The 26,123-nt window shown below is 41.7% G+C and overlaps 1 protein-coding gene and 1 long non-coding RNA gene across 2 annotated transcripts in view; both read right to left on the reverse strand.

Moving 5' to 3' along the window:
* The window catches only part of LOC148114288 (uncharacterized), an 89,317-nt gene extending 73,105 nt beyond the window's left edge, over positions 1-16,212 (reverse strand). Inside the window, exon 1 of the long non-coding RNA XR_015733957.1 lies at positions 15,375-16,212. This is a non-coding gene — a long non-coding RNA (uncharacterized LOC148114288). The remainder of the gene's footprint in view (positions 1-15,374) is intronic.
* Positions 3,653-4,405, reverse strand: LOC148114289 (uncharacterized). The gene is given in 1 exon segment (XM_087891583.1): positions 3,653-4,405. A coding segment is annotated over 1 exon segment (693 nt). The 5' UTR covers positions 4,346-4,405.
* Positions 16,213-26,123: the final 9,911 nt, after the last annotated feature.

The following is a 26,123-nucleotide window of genomic DNA, read 5'->3' on the forward strand; positions in this document are numbered from 1 at the left end:
GATAAGTCCCTGCAGTTTTTTTGGCAAGATTTTTCAGAAGTGGTTTGCCATTTCCTCCTTCCTAAGGCTGAGAAAAAGTGACTAGCCCAAGGTTATTTGTTTAAAGTAAAATATTTTACTGTAGTTTTTATTATCTTACCAAGTATTTTTGGACAAATATTTTAGAAATGTTTTTCCAAGTAGTATATAAGAAGACAATATTAAACAGTATCTTATTATAGTACCAAAATGATAAAGAAGACACAATATATATTGATTTACATATTACTTTAAACATTAGTTTCTTTAATTAATATTACAAGAAATTCTGTTCACAAATAATGCTAAAGCATAAATCATGGTTTATAAGCTGCAATGACTGAGCTCACCAGAATGGATAAAAATAGATGATTTTTTATTTATTTTTAAAGGATTTTTTTATTTAAATTGGATTTTTTTAAAATCAAATTTATTTTAATAAAATGCTTTTGGAATAAAAATCTATCTAAAGATAGTTTTCTATTTAAGATACATTAATAATTTAGTTTATTCAGCAGGAAATGGAGTTTAGTTATGAGGCTGTATATTCTGCAATATTTACCTTTTCTGTAAACTCATTCAATCAATCCAAGCTCTGCAACCTAAATAGGAAATCTTCATTTTTTTGCAAATAATATTAAAGATTCTAATTACCAGCAAGGATGAGTCCTTACATTTAAGAAGCACTTATCATTTCAGATACATCATGGAAGCACCTGTTAACGGGCATCCACTCACCTGCTGCCTGCGACGTCCCTCACCCTGTGTCACTGCCACATTACCAACAAGCACCATTAAAGTGAATGGGGCCTGTCGGTGAGTCAACAGTGTGTCAGAGAAGAAGCTTCTACGTGACAGAGATGACAGCTCCTTAAAAATTATTATTTAAACTGAGTTGATTTAAATCAAACCTTTTTACTATCGTGATTTAAATCGTGATTTAAATCAACTAGATTTAAATCAAATCCACCAGGGGGCTCACACTGTTACATAGTAAACCAAAACCATTCAAACTACATTACAGTTTAGTGAAACCAGTCTTTATCTCATAGTCTTACTTACTCAGTTATAAAATATGGTAAGTTAATATGAAACTCCAATTTTAAAAGAAAATCTAGTTTGTACCAAGGGTATGAAATTAAGATATTAAGTCAGCCCTAGTTTACCTTGCCTAGTACTCTGCCTAGTTTAAGATACCAATAGTATAATTTACAAATTATTTGAAGAAAAGTAATTTTCTGCCTTGGTCATGAAAGCCGCCTGGGCGACTTTGGACTAGTCCCTCTCAGCCCAACCTATTTCACAATAGGAGGAGGAAGGTGTGTTGGATAGGTTTGTCGCCTTGAGTTATTTGTAAAAACAATAAAGGCAGGATAAACAAACAAAATTTGCAATGTTTCAAAAAGTTTGTGTGCTGGCTTTACTAGAGAAAGAAAGCACTAAAGCCACAACTGTGAAGGCCTATACAACATACAACTAGAATTGAGCCCAAAATTTATGTTGCTAAGTGAGAAATTTTGTTAAATTTTGTCCCATTTTACAACTTTTCTTGTCACATTTGTTAAGAAATCACTGCAGTTGTTAAATTAGTAACATGGTTGTTAAATTAATCTGACTTCTCCACTGACTTTGCTTGTCAGAAGGTTGCAAAAGGTGATCACATGACCCCGGGACACTACAACCATCATAAATATGAATCAGTTGTCAAGCATCTGAATGTAAATCATGTGATCATTGGGATGCTTAAGTGTGATAAGTCACTTTTTTCAGTACTTCAATAGTCACTAAGTGAACTTACGTCAAGCATTACCTGTACTTCCCTTCAGATGTATTCTATGAACGGGCAACACCCCTCACCCCTCTTAAACATTTAAATACTGATATATGCACATATAGTATAGCTAATGTTGGTTTATATCAAGAAAGCTAAATTAGATCAGACCTAATCACTATAAAAGATCATTAGGGAATCCTAAACTGTACACGACATTGGAAAGAAAAAAAATCCCATATCTATTTAATTGCCAAGAACACAACATAGACATCAATTGTTATTGCCAGGAATTAACCTGATATGAGGAAATCTTAATATATACTTGCAGGCTGGGGAAAAAAAATTACTAAAAAAAACCACATTACTAAAACGTTTACTGTGCTACAGCTACAATATACCAATCTTAAAGAACCATAACAATAACAGTGTCAGCATTCCAGAAAAACCCCAACTCCAAGTAAAGACGCGGAAGCAAACATTTTTCCAAAGTTCTTTTTACTAGAATAGGCAAACTGGAACATCTGGGAAAACCCGAATCTGAAAAGCCCGGGTTTTCCTTCAGTAAGTCAAAGCTCCCAAAACCATCCCCTTTCCCCCCCAGTCTTTCACATGCTCCAATCAACGTCCGTTCCATCTCAATCCACCCCCTAACCACTCCTTCTCCAGATACTGAATCACCCTGACCTTGACCAACGCACAATTTCAATGTACCATCTTTTTTTTTCTTTAAACAGTACTGGGGCGTGTCAGAGTGCTAATTAATCCCATTCTGCTTTTGGGTAATCGCACCTTGATTTAGAGACGTGGATCAAGACTTTTCCTTGAAGCATACTTTTGCAAGAAAATAAACCCTAAGATATATTTTTCTAAGAAAAACTCATTTATTTGTTATAAAGAAAATAAAACATCTCACTATCTAAATTAATTACATTTTGGCAATGTTCCTGCCGGCCACCTCTCTGGGGCCGGACCTCTTGGCAGGAGAACAAAGAAAATTAGAAAAAAGAAAGTGAAGGAATGCGGACATGCATAGTTAGCTTACTGATAAGAAACTTGGCAAGCTACGGAAAGTCATAAAGTCCAAAAATATGAGCTCATCTGGTAAATACAAAAACGCAGTGACAGGGCGGCCATCCTGGATTTCGCAGGCTCGATGAACCCTCTGGCTAGGTTGTTGTCAATGTACTTCATTTCAGTCAGTCATTTCAGCAGGTGTCATGAGTACATTCTGGGTTTTGGCAATTTGGATCCCGGTTGTAATTCGATGGCGTAGTCTGTGGGCCGATGAGGGGGGAGGAGGTTATATTCTTCCTCACTGAAAGCTTTGGTTAAGTCTGCATACACCTTAGGAATCTGATGTTCGCCTGGAGGCCCGTCTGAACAAACTGCTGCTGTTTCTGGCCGCTGGCCATTATGGGTAGGTTGCTCTTTGGGGGGAGGGGCAGGGGGTAATGGGCCAACCCCTATTCTGATTTTCCAGTATCCATCTTCCCAGTTGATGGTGAGGGCCCATTTGTCCAGCAAGCCAAGCCCAGTATGATAGATTCTGACATTTTTGGGGTTACTATAAATCATATAAATTCATGATATTTCCCCATCTCTAATTTAATCAGTTCAGTAATATGGGTGGCAGGGACACCCCCCCCCCAAATTAACGTTCCATCCACCTGGTGAAATTTAATTGGGTGGTTTAAGGCTGTTGTCCTGATCCCCAATTGTTTTACAACTTTAAGGCCGATTAGACATCTGGTGCAGCCAGTATCTATTATTGCTGGCAGTTCTGCTTGTTTCCCTGACTCTGGCAGCACCAGTTTTACTTTAATTGAGAAGGGGGGGATGGGTGCACTCACCATTGGGTCTTCATTCCCCACTAACCATGCCGGGAGGGGCTTCTTTAGCCGGAGGGTCCTCGCTCTCTTCAGTGGGGAGGGGAATTTCCATAGCTTGTCTGGCAAATTGGCTGGTGTCTGGGGGTTTCCTTGGAGCCCTCTTGCCTCGTGCAGCTGTGGCAGGACGTTGTTGTGAAACTGGGGCAGGGACCAGGCACTCAGAAGCTCGACGTCCTGTTTGTCTACACCAATAGCACTTAATTGCCCCCCACCCGGTTGAGGGGAGGTGATATTAGTAGCCTTTGAAATGGGCCTTCTAGATAATGCTCTCCGAGGTGGCTGCTCTGTTGGGGTTTTGCTGTGGGGTTGGACTTCTGTCTAGAGCAATGGACATGGTATACCAGTCGTGGAGACGCTCAGGCACCCCCCGGATCCCACAGGCTTTTCTGACTTCTGGGTCAATAGCTTCTTTAAAGTAGTGTAGGAGTATGCAGTCAGGCCAATGCCCTAGATTCCCTGCAACTCGTCTAAAGTCCCATACAAAGTCTTTTATAGGTCGATTACCTTGCTTCATGACCTTTAGTGTGGCTTCGCTTTCATTTATACGGTCTGGATCCTCAAATCGGGAATGAAGCAGTGTAATAAACCCATTGGCATCATTCAGTTCTGCAGCGCCCTGATTGTGCAGCTGGGCTATCCATTCAGAAGCCTCTCCCTCATTCATCCCATCTGAGATTGCCGACACCAAGTCCCGTTCTGATTCGTCCCCATACTGATCCACGTGAGCCCAGACCCTGTTGAAGAAATAAGCTAATTTGGCCGGTGTCCCATCAAAGGCTGCTTTGAAGCGGGGTGGCATTGGCCTCGCAGGTGGAGGGCTCCAGCCGTGGCTGGCTGGGATAGAACTTGCTGCAGGGCTGCTCCTGGTTGCTGCACTCCAACCGGCTGCTGGGAGACTTGCTGGGCTGGAGAGAGGGGGGCAACGTCATCGGCTACTGGGGGAGGGGGCCTGGCTATTGAGCTGCTTGCTGTGCTGGAGGGAGGGGGGGCATTCCAGCTGGATTAGCCTAGTTAAGGACTGGCTTCACATTGGATGCAGCCGGTCCCAGTCCCGGGAGTCTCCGGATCCCACAGCAGTCCCCATCCTTCAGTCTGGCTCACAGGGTGACTTCATTTCCCCTCCTGGAGCTGGGTCAGACTGGCAACTCTTCCAGGAATCTGATGCCTTGGGCCGAGCTCCCAGCTGAAGGGCTTCCTCTGCAGCCTTCATGGCTTGCCCTATTTCTTCAGAAGGAGAAAGCAAGGGGTCGGCAATTCCTTGAGCATCCGTATCCCCGGCGGGCCCCTCTCCGAGTTCTTTCTCCTCCATCTTCACTGAGTCTTTGCACCACCCAGGGTTTAGATAGATGCTGGGGCTCAGCACCCCCAACAGCCCCCTTATGGGGTGCTGTTAGGCTTTAAGAGAGATTCAGGTTAATGTAAGCGTTCCAAAAAAAGCCCAACTCCAAGTAAAGACGCGGAAGCAAACATTTTTCCAAAGTTCTCTTTACTGGAATAGGCAAACTGGCACATCTGGGAAAACCTGAATCTGAAAAGCCCGGGTTTTCCTTCAGTAAGTCAAAGCTCCCAAAACCATCCCCTTTCCCCCCCAGTTGATCACACGCTCCAATCAACGTCCATTCCATCTTGATCTAGCCCCCTAACCATTCCTTCTCCAGATGCTGGATCGCCCTGACCTTGACCAACAGGAAGAATGCTATTATGTCTACTAACAACCCCTCTCCTTAATCCCCCCTCCTACTTTCCCACACATGAGAAGGTGGCAGCATTGAAGCTTCTGGCCTAATATGGCTTCCAAAGCTGACAAACAGAGTTGGAAGGGACTTGGATGTCATCTAGTCATCTAGTCCAACGCAGGAGACCTATACTATTTCTGACAAATGGCTGTCCAGTCTCTACTTAAAAGCCTTCAGTGATGAGGCACCCACAACTTCTGAAGGCAATTTGTACTGAAATGTACAATCCAATGCAAAATCTATTTTCTGAAAGCCCTGGATCAAAAAGCTGGATTGGATATTTGTTTGGTTAATAACTTTGTTGTTAGTTGCGAAGTCATGTCCAACCCATTGTGACCCCGTGGACGATGTTCCTCAAGGCCTTCCTGTACTCTACTATCCTCTGGAGTCCATTTAAGCTCACGCCGACTGCTTCAGTGACTCCATTCAGCAACCTCATTCTCTGTCGTCCCCTTCTTCTTTTGCCCTCAATCTTTCCTAGCATTAGGCTCTTCTCCAGTGAGTCCTTCCTTCTCATTAAGTGGCCAAAGTATTTCAGTTTTATCTTCAGGATCTGGCCTTCTAAAGAGCACTCAGGGTTGATCTCCTCTTGTTGTGGCCCGCCAGCAGTCTGCATGGATTGTTGCTTATCCCAACGACGAGGAGGCTGGTGTGGTGCTGCGCCAGCAGTCTGTGCAGCCAGCGCTTGAGTTGGACAGCGAAGAGGCTGAAGAAGATGTGGTGCCAGAGGCAGGGATTCAGTCAGGGCCTTCAGAACCTCCAGAGGCTCCTTTAAGTGAAGAGGATGAAGAGGAGGAGCCTCTTCTCAATGCACGGGCACGCAGAGCTGCCAAAAGGCAGGAGTGGTTCCTCAGGAGGAGGTCTCCTCGAGAGTAAGGCTTGGGGCTAATTGGCCACTCCCTTAGCCTATTTAAGAAAGTATGCAGATGGTAACAAGCTGCAGGAAACAACTTTAGTTCGCTAATCATCGCGTTGGGATGTCTCTGCAACCTTACTTCTGGGCTTTCTGCCAACTCCAGTAAGACTCTGAATATCTTATCTGTGGGTTTTTTACTTCGTCTTTTATTGCGGTTTTAATTGTGCTTTTAGCCTTTACCCCCCGATTTTTTGCAGGGGAGTTTTAATGCAAAATTGCATACCAGTTAATTTTCCAACTCTCTCGCGACAACTCCCATTTTACTCTGGCAACGAGCCCGGTTTTGCAATTCCTCTGATATTTTTGTTTGTTAGGCCTAATTGCCTGGCCCAGTGTCCTGCCTTCATTACTCATACTGCTTGCTAACAACTCGGCAAATGTTCCCTATGAGCTGCCTTGACTGCTCTGACTGCTTTGATGTATATGGGCTGACCTCCGTTGAAGCATTACCCATACAATTTGTTTTTAACCGGGGGACTCTATAAGCCGGGTCTTCTTTAATTTACTATCAGAACGTTAACCAGCATTGGGCCTTATTATTACCCAACATCCTCCACCAAGAGATCAACTGGCTGCCCTGATATGAGTCCACACAAACGTCGTCGTTCCTTGTCCCCGAGGGACCTTTGTCTGGAGACCTCCCTCGAAAACATAATGGGCCCCTTGCCTAAGATCAAAAAGACTGACACCATGAAATTGAACCAAGATCCAAACTTATCAATTACTTCTTTGGATCCAAACTTATCAATTATTTCTTTGGAAGAATTCTTCCAAAACTTAACATCTCTGCCCAGCTCTCCTTTGGAAGAATCGGAATCCCTGGCTGCCTCATTTTGCAACACATCTTCTTTGCTGGATTGCCCGACACCATCAGATGGTAGTTCTGTCTTGCCCTGTCTCACTGCATTGCCGTCCCTATTGACTCAGTTCAGCCCTCAGATATCCGGCTTTTGCAACAGTTCTGTCTCCGTCTGGCCGACTCTATTACCCTTTTGACATCCTCCGTTCGAGTGCTGGAGGGCAAAGTGGAATCCCTCAGTAAGTCGGTCTCAGCATCACATTCTTGTAGAATTACCAGACATGCACTGGGTCCGTCCCGAACGGATAGCCATCTTCCTCCACGACCAACGCCGTTAGTGAATCTCCAATTGCTCACAGCCACCTTATGTCTGCACCTGGCCCATTCTCACTTTAATAAGTACGACTGGACCAACCACAAAACCATTTTAGACACATTAAGGCTTCCATCCAATTCTCACATCCTGAACGATGAGCTGCTCTCCGTGGAATGGCTTCCTAGCACATCCCACCACAAACGTTTGATTCTCAAGTTCAGCTCATCTAAGACACCCTTGCTTTTATGTGATCTTCGCAACCATCTGACCCACTTTGGAGTCTTTCCTCAGAGATGCTTTATAAATACTCACCTATCCTCTCTTGGGAGGAAGCCAATCAACGTGGACACTTGCCTTCGGACGGAGCCGGAGTGCAAGGACCTTCACACGGAACCTGGTAGCCCTCTGAGGGCTTCATCTACCAGTCCCACAAACTCGCTGGTGACCCAGCAACAACGGGAGGACGACCTCCGGACTAGAAATGTTGCGCTCCCAAATCAACCCCCTCTACCTCTGATGCTGAAGGCTTATCAGGACTCGTCCCCTTATCCCTGATCACTTGTTCCCCTTCTGCTCCGAGAATCTCGCCTCCCGAAATGCCACACTCTCAGTCCCCACAACTGGCTGGTTTGACCTTTCAGACTCCTCGGGCTCCCCCTCTTTTGCCGTCTATCATTATCACAAATCACATAACGGCTGCATTTCTTTTGATGACAACAATACCATACATTGTCTCCCCCGACAGTTCCATCTGTACGACATTCAAGCCACTACCGAGACCAGGACAATAACCTCATTCCAAATCTGGCTTCCTACCAGAATTCTCCAAGATCTAACAATGATCCCAAAACTAAGCAAGATAAACAAGGCAAGATAACAGATTTCTTTAGTCTAACTGTCCCCCGGTCCTTCCACCAGCCCCCTGTTGCTTCCAAATGACAGTCAAAGATCTACTCTCCAACTCTTCCTTGGTCCATCATGAGTTGGAACATTGCAGGGTGGGCATCCAAAAAAGCCGACCCGGACTTTTTGAACTACCTCAAAAACTTTCAAATTCTCATATTTCAGGAAACGTGAGAGGTTAACAATATTTCACTATGTGGTTTTGAAATCATATCCCTGCCAGCCCGTCCTTCACTGCTTGGTGGTCATTCGAAGGACGGCCTTGCAACAGGCATCTCCCTGGATTTGCACGCAAACGTGACTCCTGTGGACTCCCTTCCCCCTTATGCCCAGGCAAATTTGATATTCGTCGGGAAGCTCTCGCTCCTGGTGTTTAATGTCTATCTTCCTCTTGGGGGCTCTCACTGGGACTTGGATGAGCTGTGGGCCGGTCTGGAAGACCTTCTCGCTACCATCACACTTAGATTTCCTCATTCTCTGGTTCTTCTGGCTGGGGATCTAAACGCCTGCACTGCGGGGACTTGAGAAATCCTGGTTGCCTCTCGTTGGTGGACAGGCCCAACTAGGGATGACCACCCCCTGGATGCCTTGAAAAGGAGAGTCTCCAAGGATCGGAAAGTTGACAAAGCGGGGACTTGTCTAGCTCTTACCGTCAAACTAGACCTCTTCCCCCTTAATGGCAGATGTGCCCCGGATGTCCCTGGGAAATTTACCCACTTGGCCAAAAATGGCAACAGCACAATAGACTATACCTTGGTTTCGAGAGCCTTTTTGCCATACATTTCCTCCTTCAAAGTAGATGACAGGATTTTCAGTGATCACCTTCCTCTCATTACGGTTGCACGGCTATATAGACCTCAAGACCATTCTGCTCACGCTGTCTCAATAGAGTCTAATCCCAGAGACTCCCTGATGTTGCCGAAATGGTCAAAGTCTCTGGCCCTTTTTCACGCACGCTTTTATCATCAAGAAGCAGCCAATACTTTGTCAGCCTTAATCGGCACCAAGGCTACACCCGGTGTGTTACTGACCGCCTTCACTGAGTGTTTAAGCAGTCTTATAGCCTCCTTTCAGCCCCCCACTCTTACCCCTGGTAGAGTTTTCCGGAGGAAGGGAGCCCCTTGGTTTAACTCACAATGCAAACAAGCCAGGAACCATATGAGATTTATATATTCTGCTCACAAATGAACAGGTTCATCGACGCCCCCCCCCCGCTTATTTCGAGGCCAAGAATGCATACAAGCTAGCCCTTTCAAGAGCCAAGCAAGACTGGCACTGGCTAAGGTGGAATGCACTACTAGAGGCCGCGAAATCCAACAACCCTCGAGATTTCTGGAGTCTGTTAAACAGGAGGCCAACTAGTAGGCTCACTCACTCCATCTCTGCCACCACATGGGAACTCTTTCTACGCCTAGTCTTTTACGACACCGATGTGCCAGTTTCTTTGACCTCAGGCTCTTTCCCTAACCACCTTCCCAGATGGCCTCCTGTGGAACCATCCACGATTGCCAAACTAATCGGACAACTCAAACTTCGAAAAGCTCCCGGCCCGGATCTCATCCCAGCTGAAGCCATTCTAGCCCATAAGGACTGGTGGACCCCAGTTCTCACCAAGGTATTTAATGTGATCAACCAGACGGGCCGCATCCCCAAGCTCTGGAAGGATGCCATAATTATCCCAATACATAAGAAAGGTGCCCATTCCGATCCCGGCAACTTCCGTAACATCAGTCTTCTTTCAATTTTGGGAAAACTCTATGCCCGTTATCTCCTGTCCAAACTGGAGTACTGGGCTAAAGAGGCCGAGCTGCTCGGATATGAGCAGGCAGGGTTCAGTCCAGACCATTCTACAATTGACCATGCCCTGATCCTTCATCATCTTGCCGTAAAATATTCCACCCCCAGGAAGGGTCGTCTCTACGTTGCCTTTATAGACCTAAAGGCTGCCTTCGACAGCATCCCTAGAACTAAGCTGTGGGCCAAACTTTCCGCCTGGGGTATTGACAAAAGATTACTTTGGCTTATCTCCCAACTGCACGACGGAACAGAAGCAAAAGTGCGCCTTACCCCGCAGGGGGATCTCTCTAATGCTATCCCCGTTAATAAGGGGGTTAGGCAGGGATGTATTCTGGCACCCTTTCTCTTCAACTTATATATCAGTGACTGGAGAAAGGCATTTTCGGATCACATGGTCTACATCCATGCCCCTAGATTAGCTGATTATAGATGTCCGCTCCTGCTCTACGCTGACGATGCTGCAATACTTTCATTTTCCCGGGTAGGCCTACTTAGAGCCTTAAAAATCCTTTCTGCCTATTGCTCTGCTAACCAACTGCATATAAACCACTCAAAGTCTAAAATCATGATTTTTGCAAGAAGCAGGAAAATCTATCAATGGAACCTTGATGGCATCCCAGTGGAACAGGTCCACAGATTCCAATATCTAGGTATCCTCTTTCAATCCAATACCAAGTGGCCTGCGCAGGTTAAGTCCCTCTGTAATAAGGCTAAGATCTCCACCCATGCCCTCCTGCACTTTTTTCATACTGAGGGAGCTCATCACATCCCCTCAGCATTAAAAGTCTACAGGGCAAAGGTGATAGCTGCTATCACCTGTGGCGCCTCCCTCTGGGTCCAATCCAACATTTCTTCTCTTGAGTTTGTTCACAGCCAGTTCCTATGCCATCTGATGGGAGTCCCCCCCCCCCCCGCGTAAGTAACGCCGCAATTCGTTTGGAACTGGGCATATCCTCACTTGCAACAATCTTGTGGAAACGTGCAATTGGCTATTGGTTGTTCCTGTGGACCAGACTCCCAGGCTATTACCTAGGCCAATGCCTATGGTGGGATCCTTTTCATAGTCCCTGAGCCCGTAATATCCATACAAAACTTTTGAAGATCGGAATTTCCCCATTGAAGCTTTTATTCTAGGCCCTGATGCTGCCAAATCGTTGATCTTTCAACGGCTGGACGACATTGATAGACAACTAAATCTGGCACATGGATCAGAAACATGCTCACCGTTTTCCCTTGGTATTGTTCCCTCGTATCACCCTCCGCCTTATCTCTCCGCGTTACACTCTATGAAACACAGGCTCGCATTTATGAAGGCACGATTTAATGTGATCCCCTCAAATGTCCTCGACAGTAGGCTTTCGGGGGGGGTAAAATCCATCCATTGTACATTTGATGGCCGATCCCCGGAATCCCTATTCCATATTACATTCGTATGTCCCCACTACCGGGATATAAGATCAAGACTCATTTCTCCTATTTCCCAGAGATTCCCTGGTTCACCTGATATGTTCAGCCTTTATTTCCTACTCCAGGACACAGACCCCAATATGCCCCTAAAGGTGGCAAAAAAATTTGCTGCAATCGTGGCTGGAAAAAAACGGGAAAAGAGACAGGTAAGCCCGACAGCAGAGGATCACTAGTATTGACAGTACAGATTGTATTTGAGGCAGTAGATGGTGTACTGTCCCATGATCTATCCATATTTGTAAAATATGCTCCCTTTCTTTGTCTATTTTAATTTGGTCTCTGACCGCAATAAAAGATTATTTACTTACTTACTTACTTATCTGTGGAATTCTGGCAGGCTGTTAAGAATGCTTTATTAACAGCCGGCATTTGCTAAAACTGTGTTACTTGAGTAAACTAAGTTTTGTTCAGAGTTTGTGTGTGCTGTGTTCTTTGGGATCCGTAGCTGGGGCAGAACACCTCTAGGAATGACCAGTTTGATCGCCTTGCAGTCCAAGAGACTCGCAAAAGTCCTCTCCAGCACTATAGTTCAAAGGCCTCAATTCTTTGGCGCTCAGCCTTTCTTATGGTCCAACTTTCACAGCCATACATTGCAACTGGGAAAATCATAGCCTCGACTATACGCACTTTTGTTGGCAGGGTGTTAGCTCTGTTTTTTAAAATACTGTCTAGATTTGCCGTAGCTTTCCTTCCCAGGAACAAGTGTCTTTTAATTTCTTGGCTGCAGTCCCCATCTGCGGTGATCTTGGAGTCCAGGAAAATAAAATCTGTCACTACCTCCAGTTCTTTCCCATCTATTTTCCAGGAATAACTTTAAACTGGCACAAACATGTTATATTGATTTGATATTCCCATTGTTTTCAGTTTTCCATTAGTCATTCCTGCTGCAGAATTCTTGCTGCAGAATAATTAAAAATTTATACAAATGTACAAGATAATTGAAATATTTAAGATTTCATGCTGCTTGAGATATTATTCTGAAATCAGGGCCCAATGGTGATATTTAAATATTGTGAGGAAAGGCTATTTAGCAGAGAATAATATTTCAGGTAAGGAAAGAAGTGGCGTACAATTCTAATGAACTTTAACTAAATAAGCAGCAATGCCTTATAATGTGCTATTGACATAACTGAATTAAATCTTTTAGCACTCTTGGTGCCAGGGGACTAGAAAAGACCTGATGTGGTTTCAATATTCAAAAAAAGCAGTAGAGAAAATGGATCCAGGAAACCATGGTCTCATTCCTCCATCTGTGAAATAAATTCTTTATGTAAGCACTTTTAACTCTATCCTATGGAATTTAAAGAAGTTTACTCGGGGAAATGGGAATGTGTACTAAGTGACCTACATCACAGAATTATTGCGCCCATGTCTAAAGTACACTTTGTATTGTTTCAGACAAAAAATGCTACTTTGTAAATATTCAGCATTTAAACACATTTAATAAAGCCAGATGCTTAGGTATACACACATTCATGCCAATTTAGAAAAGAAAATCTTTAATAAATAAATAAGGAATGAGTTAGGGTTGTAGATTAGCATCCTAGACTTAGAACTGTCTAATAATTGCCCTCTTGTCTTAAACCAATTTCTTAGTTAACCAAGACATCAAAGACAGTTTAGAAAGCTGCTGAGGTATCACTTTTGAAGCCACACTTTACAAAGAACAATAATTTTATTTCATATGAAGCTGCTTACAAACATCACAGAAATTCCATCAGACCAGAAGACTTATTTATATATTATATCTGTTTCAGTTAGCTATAAATCACTAGTATCCTGTCTTCCAAGTAAATGTCTTCTTTCACCAGCAGATACGTTTTATTTGACTTTCTTCTTACAACTGCTACTAAAACATTTGACAGAGCATACAATACATATAAAATATTGATCACAGATTTCTGCTGATGACAGGGTTTTGTAAAACTAAAGTCAGCTGCACAGCTACTACAAATTCCAGTAATAGTGCATTTTCACTAACAGGCTAATATTCAAACCACATGGTTTGTAAACTTAAACTGCCAAATCTTATTAGCATATACTATAGCAATCTGCAATCATAACTTAATATTGAAGCAAATACATACATGTTGAACACATAGCCACATTAAATTCAAAACAACCAACAGAAAAATGATCAGTCTTCCCTATTCTAATGATAAAATTCTCAATTTATTTTCTTTATTACAAGGAGACCCAGTTAATAAAATCCATTGCAAATTGGTTAATAAACCTAAAGTATTATTGAATATAACATTGTATACCAAAACCAGGAACAAATGTTAATAATTCTGCTTCTTACCGAAATTATACACTCTTGTAAAATGTAACATGCAGCAAAGTGAGCGGCAAATACTAAGTGCTACCTGGAATTCATTAAGCTATAATGAACTCCAACATTCTGGGCACCTTTTCTTTAACCTGTGCATGCTTATTTCAGTGCTGTCTGAATGTATCTTTACACAAATCTTAATAGAATCATGTTTAAACTACTCAAATGAAACAATTCAATTCTGGCATTATACAATCATTCACGCTTTAAGAAGATAATCTAGTGATGCAATAGTTACCATCTACAAGGAAAAACTGTGCTTTTACTGAAATATTATTCAGTTTGGCAGCATATAATGTTTTTACTCAGTCATTTAATCATGCTTACAGTGGTTAAAAATGTAGGCCACCATAAGCATCTTTGTTGCCAACTATACATCAGTTTATAAAATATTAATTTAGAAATATTACAGAAAAAGAAAGCATGCCTACAGATATACACTTTGCTAATACTGTCTTTAGTGACATTTTATTATTTTTTTCAGTTGTTTCAAAGAATTTATGGAGGCAGAAATTTCATAAAATCAATTGCAATGAAGGCAAGGTTGACCCATTTCTCTACCTAACTCCAAAAGTAAAGGTATGCTCTTTATACAAAAAAAGAGCTGGCAATTGGCAATAACACAGCAAAGATGTAACAAAAAATATTAGATGCAAGAAATATATATCTTACACATTCCCTTTGTCTACACACACACACACACACACACACACACACACACACAAACAATTTTAATTCAATTCTAGGCTTCTGTTCAAATATATATTCATGCCCCCACACAAAAACATACATGCACACAAACATATGCACTACACATAGAGCAAAGAAGAGTTTGTTAAGCATAAAATGAAACTTTTGAGCCAGCCACTTTGCTGCATTTTAATTTTATTGCATTATGATTAAAGAATTATTTCACAAAATGAAACACAGTCATGTCCATAAATTATCTAGCTTCACAAGATGGGGAAAAGGTCTTTCTCACACAGAACTCTTCTAAATTTGCCTGATCCTTCTACAATCTTATAATTGTTCTTCTCCTTAAGTAGCTGAACTCATTATTTCAGAGAAAGGAAATAAAGTGATGGGAACGCTTCTAAAAAAAAGAGAGCGAAGAAGAAGACAACTTCATGCAGCATACACTGTATTACCCGAGGGTGAGGGGTTTCAAAATCGAGAATGCGAGATGAATTCTGCAGAGAAACCTGGAGTCTTCCACCTCTCTACAGCACCAGATTAGATCCCCACCCTCTTTCAATCTTTCATTCCCCATCCGGATTATTCCTCCTCTTCCTCCCTCCCTCCCCCCCTTCTCTCTCTCTTCCCAGTCTCCCCCACCCCACCGCCACGATCCTCCCAATTTCTTGAAAGCGGCTCCACCTTTCTGTGCGTAAACGATTTCCGCCTGAGCAAGCGGGCTCGTAACCTACCTTTTTCTCTTCCTTCTCGTCGCTTTTCTTCTTCTCTGGCAGTTGGGCCCTGTCGCCGGCGCTTTTCCCTGTCTGCCCATCCTGCGACGTCGGCGGTTGGCAGCCTCCTAACCTTCGCGCTTGGGGGATGGGCTCCGATGAGCATGGAGAAACTCCTTCCACTTCCATCTCCCAACCCGTCGGGGGTCCAACACAAGCAAGCAACGAGGCTTCACGCGGCGCGTTGTCTACCTCTTATGAGTCTTTGTTTTAATTCCCGCCTTAAAAAGAAAAGGAGTTAAGATGTGACCGGCTCACATGTTTCTTTGCGCTAAGGGGACGGGGGGGGGGGGTTAGGGAGACTTGCTATTTCACGCGTTTATCCCTGCCCTCTAATCCCCAAGACTCTTGCAAGCGCGTGTGATGCTCCTACTGCGCGAATGTTGTGATGCCGTTTACTGGCCGCTCAGTTCTGGATGCTGGAGATGCACCTTATCTTGGCAGCCAGTTTTCTTCTTCTTCCTGCTTTCTCGGGTTGATAATTACGCAGGGATCTCAGGCTCAGAAAAACTTGACCATCTATGCTAATGCCCACTCCTTGGAGCTTCCCTGATTGTCGGAGCCTCCTATAATAAATTAAACTAGAAATTGAGTCCAATCTGCGGGAATGGACGGCCACCCGGAGAATGCCAAGAAGTTAAGCCATAACAACCTCTTGAGTTTCCTAAGGATGTAGACACGACCTACATGGCAACGGAGCGGAACAACAGATTCTTGACCACAAGCCTGCAGACAACAATCCGAAGCGATCGCCCGCACCTCCTAGATACTACTCAATCCATGCTTTGCCTGCGCGCTCTTTTTCTCTTCCTCTGCGCGATTGGAGCTCCCTCTCTAGACAATCATGGCGCGGGCAAAATCGGAGGGAAAGCGAGAGAGCGAAAGATCGGGTGCAAAAAAAAATAATCATACAGACCGCTCTCGATACACTTAATAACAAATCAAATCCTCCTCGGAACTTCAGATTACCGGTAGTTGTTGAATTTTTTCTAAGGAAAGAAGAATCAGAAATCTTGGGGACTGGCTTTAAATGGCCTCAACTCTTCAATGTGAAGTTAGGACTTCTTTTAGATATGTATAGAAAGTAACTCTAGCCTGACTACCTATATAAGGAATTGAGTTGTCTCAAACGTATTGCATCAAACCAACAGCCTAACTATGAACCCGAAGTTCCGAACTACTAATATTCAAACACATTTCAACTATTGCATCTTCCCTCCCCATTTTTTGGCAAATGTACAACGTTCAGAACGATTGTGAAGAAGAGTTGATAGCTGGAGAATAACAATTGTGAATTAAGAGAAATATAATAATTGTAATAATTTATAAAATTTATCATTTGAAGTAGGAGAAAATGGTGATCTTGGTGAACAAAATTTTTATAATAAGTGGGACTTACTTTCTTACTCATAAAAATGTATGCATACATTTTATGTGTCCTGTATACACTTTAAACAAAGAGCAATTTTTTTCCCTGGCAAATAATGAACAATATAAAAATAATCTATTTAGTTGCTGAATGAAAGTCAAACTTCTATATGTTGATTTCAAATCAAGAATCTATGAGATCTTATCAGGGGTGAAATTCAGCAGGTTCTGACAGGTTCTGGAGAACCGGTAGTGGAAATTTTGACTAGTTTGAAGAACTAGCAGATACCACCTCTGGCTGGTCCTAAAATGGGGTGGGAATGGAGATTTTGCAATATCCTTCCCCCAGGAGTGGGGTGGGAATGGGGATTTTGCAGTATCCTTCCCCTGGAGTGGGATGGGAATGGAGATTTTGCAGTATCCTCCCCCTGCCACGTCCACCAAGCCACACCCATAGAACCGGTAATAAAACAATTTCACCACTGGATCTTATCTAAATATAAATGTCTAGATATAAGTTATCATAATACTGTTTAAAGAGCTAGTGCTGGATTTAAAGTTGTTTAATACAAACATCCTTGCAAGTACATATATTTGAGATTTAATATCCATTTAATAAAAAAAGCACAGAAAACCACTACAATCAGGCCCAAGACTTATGGAGAAACTGGAGGAATACGGAGAAATAGCCAGGCTAAAAATAAACAAGAAAAAAACCAAAATGATAGTCAAAAATATGACAGATAAACAGAAGGATAAACTAATAAAGGAAATGAACTTTCAGATAGTGAAAAAGTGAAATATCTATGAATTTATTTAACAGCAAGGCGTATAACAATTAAAGAGGGCAACTACTCAAAACTAACAAATCAAATTAAATTGGACATAGAGAGATGGAAAAATCTGCAACTTTCTTTAATGGGCAGAATAGCTGCAATAAAAATGAGCATTCTGCCGAAGATACTTTTTTTATTTCAAATATACCTATAAAATTAGAGAAAAAGTATTTTGAGAACTTGAACAAAATAATGTCGAAGTTTATACGGCAAGGAAAAAACCTGAGAATTAAATTGAAATTATTGCAAGAATTAAAAGAGAAAAGAGGGTTTGGCCTGCTCAACTGGGAATTGTACCATCAAGCTGCCGTACTTACATGGGTAAAAGAGTGGATAACCTTAAGGAATAGGTGATTATTATTATTGGAGGGTCATGATATCCAGCTAGGTGGCATGCATTTCTTTGGTACAGGAGAAGCATGGCACATCAATACTTTCAAAGGCATTACATAAGAAATGCATTATTAGTGGCGTGGAATAAAATCAAAGAACAAAATTATATGAAAATACCAGTCTGGCTCTCCATCTTAGAAGCATTGATACACCCAAACCTTATAAATATGGAAAAAATTGTTTCATATAAGGATATATTAAACAAGAAGGGCGAATTGAAAACCAGATTAGAATAAAAGAACAAGGGATGGAATTGGAGTGTGGTCATACCTGCAAATACAATCATGCTACGTGAAGGATGTGAAAGTATTTATAGAGAATTAACGATATTAGATAAACTATTAGTGGGTACCGATGATAAATTGATAAAGGCAACATATAAATATTTACTAGACTAAAGTGGAGGAAGAACAAGTTAAGGAGACAATAGTTGTATGGGCTAAAAATTTTGGATATAACACAGTGGTGAAATCTGAACCAGTTTACTACTGTTTTGCTGGGGGCACATGCGTGCTGCATGCCAAACATGCGCTGTGCACACGCATGCGCAGTGCACACCATACACCAAATGTGAGGTGCACGCAGGTGCGCAGTGCACAGCAAAAGAAGGCATGGGGTAAGTAGAACAGCACGCGGGGTGATCAGCTGTGGCGCATGATCTTCAGAGCCTTTTTTTTCCTTTCAAAAGCATTTTTTTACAACTTATTCGCTGAATAGGTTGTAAAAAATGCTTTAAAAAATTTTTAAAGAGGCTCTGACAATTGCGCAGCACATCTGTGATTGTTGGAGCCCTTTTTTAACCTTTTAAAAGCATTTTTTTACAACCTATTTGTCGAATTGGTTGCAAAAAATGCTTTTTAAAAAAAGGCTCTGATGATCGCATGGCACAGCTGTGATCATCAGAGCCTTTTTTTAAAAAGCATTTTTAACTACCGGTTCTGGAGAACCGGTAGTAAAAAAATACTAAAAAAGTAAAAAAAATAGTTCCAACTATTTTATAAAGAGAATCTTTATAAAATGTTCTACAGGTGGCATCTTAGTCCGGCAAGATTGGCTAAAATGTTTAGCAACATATCCCCAAAACGTTGGAAATGTAAACAATCACCAGGTACATACTATCACATGTGGTGGACCTGTAAAAAAAGCAAGGAAATTCAGATGTGGCTAGAAAGGATGGTTGGACAATATATAGAATTTAAACCAGAACAGATGGCTATAGTAAAGGATCAATATACCTAATACTGCACATCCTGACAGCAGCGAGAATGGTATATCCTCAGCAATGGAAAAGTGAACACGCTTTTCCCCTTCAGAAAAGGAGATAATAAGGAAGATATTAGTATGCGCAGAAATAAATAGATTAACGTTAGAGTTAAAAAACAAAGGAGAGATAGAATATTATGACACTAGGAAAAGATTTTATCAATGACTGGAAATGCACAGTGGGAGCCAGAACATGAAATAATTTGGCTAAGTAGACCTGGAATGAGATATAATATATATATACTAGAATGAATACTGGGGCCTGGTGGCTCAGCAGACTAATAGCATTGTGATTAACACCAGCTGTCTGCAATTACTGTAAGTTCGAATCTCACCAGGCTCAAGGTTGACTCAGCCTTCCATCCTTTCTAAGGTAGGTAAATTGAGGACCCAGTTTGTGGGGGCAATAAGCTGACTTTGTATAAATATACAAAAGTATGAAGGCTATTGCTTAACACATTGTAAACCATATAAACCAATTTTTTTAAAAAAAATGAATATGTTGGTCAAAACTAACTGTACAAGACTAGTATATACAGTAGTATATACTGTATGTTATTTGTCTTTCATTTTATGGTGGATGAAATGCCTAGAAGCACGAAGCTGAAAACACCAGCCTGAAGATGACGAATGAGACTTCATCGAAACGTCGCCAAGACACTTCCAATTTTACGCGGATGAAAACCCGAATAACCAAAGACATCTTCAGGCTGGTGTTTTCGGCTTCGTGCTTCTAGGAGCAATGTGTGTGATCGCAGCTGTTTCTTCCTTTTAACTGTCAGTGGGGGTGTGAATTGATTGGGTGGGAGCTTGGCTGTGTTCTGATTGGGTGGAGGTGTGTTCTGATTGGTTGGGGGTTTGGCTGTGCTCTGATTGGATGGGGGGTTGGCTGTGCTCTGGCTGGGTGTGTGTTCTGTTTAGGTGGGGGCTTGGTTGTGCTCGGGTTAGTCTGAGTAGCAGAGGGATTTGAGCTGGTGAGCTGTGTTGCTGTTGTTTGGCTTCGTGTTTGTGGCTGTGCCACCTCTTCATGGTGAGTGTCAGTCTGCTTCATGTATGGATTGGAGGGGTTTAAAGTGGCTAATGATGCAGCTGTGGTCAGGGTTCTGGTCCGTGGTCGTGCCTCATCATCAGCGTGGGTTTGAGTCTGCTTTCTGAGTGGATGTATGGTGGTTACATCCTGTGTGGTTCTCGTGAGTGTGGGTCTGGTGTCATTCTTTGTATTAGGGACTCGTTTGTCAATAAGGGCAGGTTTCCAAATGGCTGGTAGGCGGGAGGTATCATCTTGTTTATTCATGCTGTGTGGACGTTTTTCTATCTCGATGGCTTCTCTGATTATTCTGTTGTTAAAGTGTTCAGTTTTTCAGTTTCCATGGTGAACTGTATTTTGGGGTGCAGGCTGTTGAGGTGTGTGAGGAAGTTGTCCAGTTTTTCTTTCCCATGTGGCCAGATTATGAAGGTGTCGTCTACGTATCTGAGCCAGGGTTTGGGTTTCTGATCAGATTTTTCTAGAGCTTGTGTTTCAAAGTGTTCCATATAGAGGTTAGCAATGACAGGTGAGAGGGGTGATCCCATGGGTGCTCCTTCTATTTGTTTGTATTTTTGTCCGTTATAGATGAAGTATGTGTCGGATAGGCAGTGGTTGGTCAGATCTAGGATGTGCTTGGGGGGGGGTTATATTTGTTTTGGATAGCTGTCAAGGCTTCTTTGATTGGCACTTGGGTGAAGAGGGATATGACATCGAAGCTCACGAGTAGGTCGCAGGGCTGTAAGTTTTGTTTCTTTATGATCTCTATGAACTGGAATGAGTTTTTTACATGTGAGTTGATGGATTCTGCATAGGGCTGTAGTTGTTTGGTGAGAGTTTGGTAATCTGGCCACGTGGGAAAGAAAAACTGGACAACTTTCTCACACACCTCAACAGCCTACACCCCAATATACAGTTCACCTTGGAAACAGAAACGAACAACCAACTTCCCTTACTGGATGTCTTAGTCTACAAAAAATCCAATGGCTCCCTAAGACACACCATCTACCAAAAGAAAACACACACAAACCGCTATCTGCACGCACTCTCACACCACCACCCAGCACAGATCAACTCCGTAGCCAAGAGACTCATCTCCAGAACAAAACGCTTAGCTGACGAACAACACCTAAAAACCGAACTACACACTCTCACTAACGTACTAACATCCAACAGATTCCAAAGAAATAAGATTACCAACCTAATCCAAAAAGAAACCCCCACTAAAATCCAAGACAGAGAACAAGAAAACGGCAAAGCCCTCCTCCCATACGTAAAAGGCACCACAGACAGAATCAGCAAGATCCTCCACAAACACAACATCAAGACAGCATTCTGCACAAACCGAAAAATATCCACCATCCTAAGAAACCCCAAAGACAAAATTGAGTTAGAAAATCAAGGAGTATATGAAATCCCATACACCACCTGCCCCACCACATACACCGGACAAACCAACAGAAGAATAAGTGCACGCATTGAAGAACACAAGAACTCAGTCAGAAAAGAGGAAGCAACTTCTTCCCTGGTCCAACACCTCAAAGCCACAGGACATGATATTGACTTTAAAAAGACCAGAACTATCGCCAAAACTGAACACTTTAACAACAGAATAATCAGAGAAGCCATCGAGATAGAAAAACGTCCACACAGCATGAATAAACAAGATGATACCTCCCGCCTACCAGCCATTTGGAAACCCGCCCTTATTGACAAACGAGTCCCTAATACAAAGAATGACACCAGACCCACACTCATGAGAGCCACACAGGATGTAACCACCACACATCCACGCAGAAAGCAGACTCAAACCCACGCTGATGATGAGGCACGACCACGGACCAGAAGCCAGACCACAGCTGCATCATTAGCCACTTTAAACCCCCCCAATCCATACATGAAGCAGACTGACACTCACCATGAAGAGGTGGCACAGCCACGAACACGAAGCCAAAAAACAGCAGCACAGCTCACCAGCTCAAATCCCTCTGCTACTCAGACTAACCCGAGCACAACCAAGCCCCCACCTAAACAGAACACACACCCAGCCAATCAGAGCACAGCCAAACCCCCAACCAATCAGAACACACCTCCACCCAATCAGAACACAGCCAAGCTCCCACCCAATCAGTTCACACCCCCACTGGCAGTTAAAAGGAAGAAACAGTTGTGATCACACACATTGCTCCTAGAAGCACGAAGCCGAAAACATCAGCCTGAAGATAATGAATGAGACTTCATCGAAACGTTGTCAAGACACCTCCATTTTTACGCGGAAGAAAACCCAAATAACCAAAGACCTACATACAAACACCCGCAAAAACCTCAGAATATATATATATGTATGTATGTATGTATGTAGGTAGGTAGGTAGGTAGGTAGGTAGGTAGGTAGGTCGGTCTTTGGTTATTCGGGTTTTCTCCCGCGTAAAATTGGAGGTTTCTTGGCAATGTTTCGACGAAGTCTCATTCGTCACTATATATATATATATATATATATATATATATATATATATATATATATATATATATATATATAATAATAATAATAAAAAAGCACAGAGAATATGAACCTGAGAGCAGAATCCAGATAGAATATTTCTACCTTGAAAACAGCAATACATGATCATGTTCATATCACAGAATGGTCTTTTGTTCAGAAAATTTTCTCCATAATTTATCACACAAATGCTTCAATTTTATCCTAATATAGGAGATTATTTGTAACTCACATTGATTTGAGGGGTCTTTGGTGCTCTCCGAGCTTGCTTGTTTTCTTGCAGACATTTCATTACCCAAACTATGATGATGATACCTTGTTTGGGTAATGAAATGCCTGCAAGAAAACAAGTTCAAAGAGCACCAAAGACCACTTGCTTCAATTTTGTGCTTGAAGATCTAGTAAAGTTAGAACTCTTTGATAGTGGCTAGCTCCTGTATCATTTTGTTTCAAATAAATATTCAGTTGTCTGCAAATGAATAAACATTCAATATGTATATTGTTATATTTTTTCATCTGTATTTAGTTGTCATTTTTGACATTGTTATTGTTCCTTGAATCAATAGTGAATTTTCCTAATTCTCCACTTTAGGGTTATAATCAGAACTTATTGATAGGTCTAGGTAGGAAGCTTATTTTAACATCCATATAAACTGACATCTATCGTTAAATAGCTATTTTATACATTTTAGTTTGTTTGCTCAATTACCTGCTAATTCTTTCGTCATATACCTAAATTGAAGTGTCAGCAGGTGACATATTGTGACATTCATAACATTTTAAAGCTTACTAAAAGTTACGTCCTTTATGCGTTACTGATTGGTATTGCACTTTTCATGCCTAGAGTCACTAACCATTTGTTTATGAAGTTAATAAATAGACAACATTTCAGTTTGAAAGCATGGAAATGCAAGAAGATAAATAAGTACCACTTTGGTAGGAAAAGAACAGCATTCCTTATGTCTTGGCATATAATCAGGCCATCCACATAACCATGGAAGTGGCTTCAGATTATGCTGGTTCCCTCGGATATGAAATAGAGATGTCCCCTAGTGTTGGACTGTGCTTGAGGTGGGAAAAAAAATGAAACTTTGATTTTGGATTTTATCAATTAGATAGATTTATTGATATAGAAGTGGCTAGTTTATTCTACTGTGTAAAAGTAAAAAGTTGAGGTTGGATGTTATTTTACTGCCTAGTCGCCTTTTCTTTCTTTTTCCCTTCTTTTCTGCATTCTTTCCTTCCCCTTCCCTCCTCTATTTTTTCTACCAATTTTTTATTTTTTGCATTTTATATAAGAAAGAAAGAAAGAAAGAAAGAAAGAAAGAAAGAAAGAAAGAAAGAAAGAAAGAAAGAAAGAAAGAGACAGACAGACATGACTGGACAGGAGAAATCTTTACACAGTGGGGTTTAATAGGAAAAATGGGCTTAATGGCAAAATGATAAGGAATTGATGCCTTGATAAGTATATAAAAATCAGATCAAAATCTCTTACCATCTTAAATTAAAACACATCTGACCTTGGAGGTTGGAAACTTCATAGAATAAAAACCCTGATAAGGGTAATCTTCCATAGTATTTGAGGATAGCAGGGCAGCTCCTGACCTTCAGTATCTGCTACTTGAGGCAATAATTCCCTCCGTATAATCATAGTAAAAAACATAGAGATCCTATGAGATTAGAGATGAGCAATTAATTTTCCAATGGGACATATAGGAAACTGGGACTGTTGTGGAGGGGCGCTTTCCCCCACCCTCCGCCGCCACTGTCAGAATATTGCCTGCATATGATGTACCAGAGACTAGAAGGGGTTAAGTCTTTACAGACATCACATGTGACTATATCAGCCAATGAACTCTTTTATTGGACTCTTACCCAGAAACCACATAGACATCTTCCCTGTCTTTTTCTCTCTCTCTCATCTATCTCTCAGAGAGACAATACGTGATCTTCTCTCTCCTCTCAACATCTGAGTCATACAGTTAGGGTAAAAATATAACAGGACACCCTGTTCATTATCATATGCATGTATATATTTGTAAATAATAAAAACAACTTTTTGAACCTGAAGCTTCCTCATAGAACCAAATGAGCACGACCATCAATATATATCTAACAGCCACCACCCCTGCAACCATTCCCTGCTGCTGAACCTTGCCACAACCTCCTGCTACCATGAGTTGGATGAGGACAGTCAAAGGACTGAATGTGGCCTGCAAGCCATAAAATGCCCAGGTATGTATAAGACCAAAATCTTTTCACCTTAAGCAAGCTGAACAAGCTGTGAATGATTCTAGCAAGATCATCCAATATCATTAATAGTTGAGTGAAATTTGAAGTTGAATGTTTAACTCAGTCAAACTTTGTTACAGTGGCTCTGTTACATGAAACTAAAAAAATGCTAAAAACTAAACCTTTTGATATTTGAACGGATAAATTTATAAGAGCCATTTTACACTTACAGCTGCTTTTACCTTACGCTTTACTTAAATATTCTACCATGCTTTATTCTTTAAAAACTGGCAGGGTTGAAATTTAAAACAATATCATTAGAAATATACAATATTAGCTTTCTACACAGATTTTTAAAAAGTAGCAATTGGAAGGGATCTTTTACTGGGCCATTTTTAGAGGCAAGCTATAAATGTATGCTGAGCAACTTTTGAAAGGAACAGTGGAAATAAACCAACACACCTTATGATTCATGTCAGTTAAGCAATTGTTGGAACTAAAATCCAGTCCAGTTCCAAGTCAGGAAAGACACAAGAGCCAATGAATTTGGAAGCAGGCTGCAGGAAAGGAGGTCTCAGAAGCGAAGTGACTCAGCATCAGTTCTGTGACAGCTGATAACCTGGCATGGGAAGTAAAGTGATTTTTATACCCTTTTGGACCTTTGAGATTGTGATGCCTAGTGGGGTTATTTGATTAGATTACTAATGTGCCTTTCTGTATTCTAATTGTCCCTAATTGATTTCCTGGAGGGTGATCAGGGCCAAGGCTAGCCTTGGGGAAAGGTGGGGAATGTATTCTGTGTGGCTTTGTGTTTTCTGACTTAATCCTGTCAATTCAGCCTGTCTCAGTCTTCTAACTGAGGTTACTTGAGGCCATTCTGGCTGTGAGGCAGGATTGCTTTAGTTTCTGTGGATGGTTTTTCTTTGCCTTCTCTGGGGGCATAGAAATAAAAGGGGAGGTGTTTTATTATTCTTCCTACACAATATTAGAGAAATGTATGACCTAGGAGAAATAGGCTGGAAGACTTTTCTTTGTATTGGTCCAAATGTTTGTGATTGCAAGAGCATGCAAGTGTTTTGTTTGAAGAGACCTCTT

The sequence above is a fragment of the Pantherophis guttatus genome, chromosome 4 (assembly GCF_059756535.1).
Source record: "Pantherophis guttatus breed Tessera chromosome 4, ASM5975653v1, whole genome shotgun sequence".
NCBI classification, from domain to species: Eukaryota; Metazoa; Chordata; class Lepidosauria; order Squamata; family Colubridae; genus Pantherophis; species Pantherophis guttatus.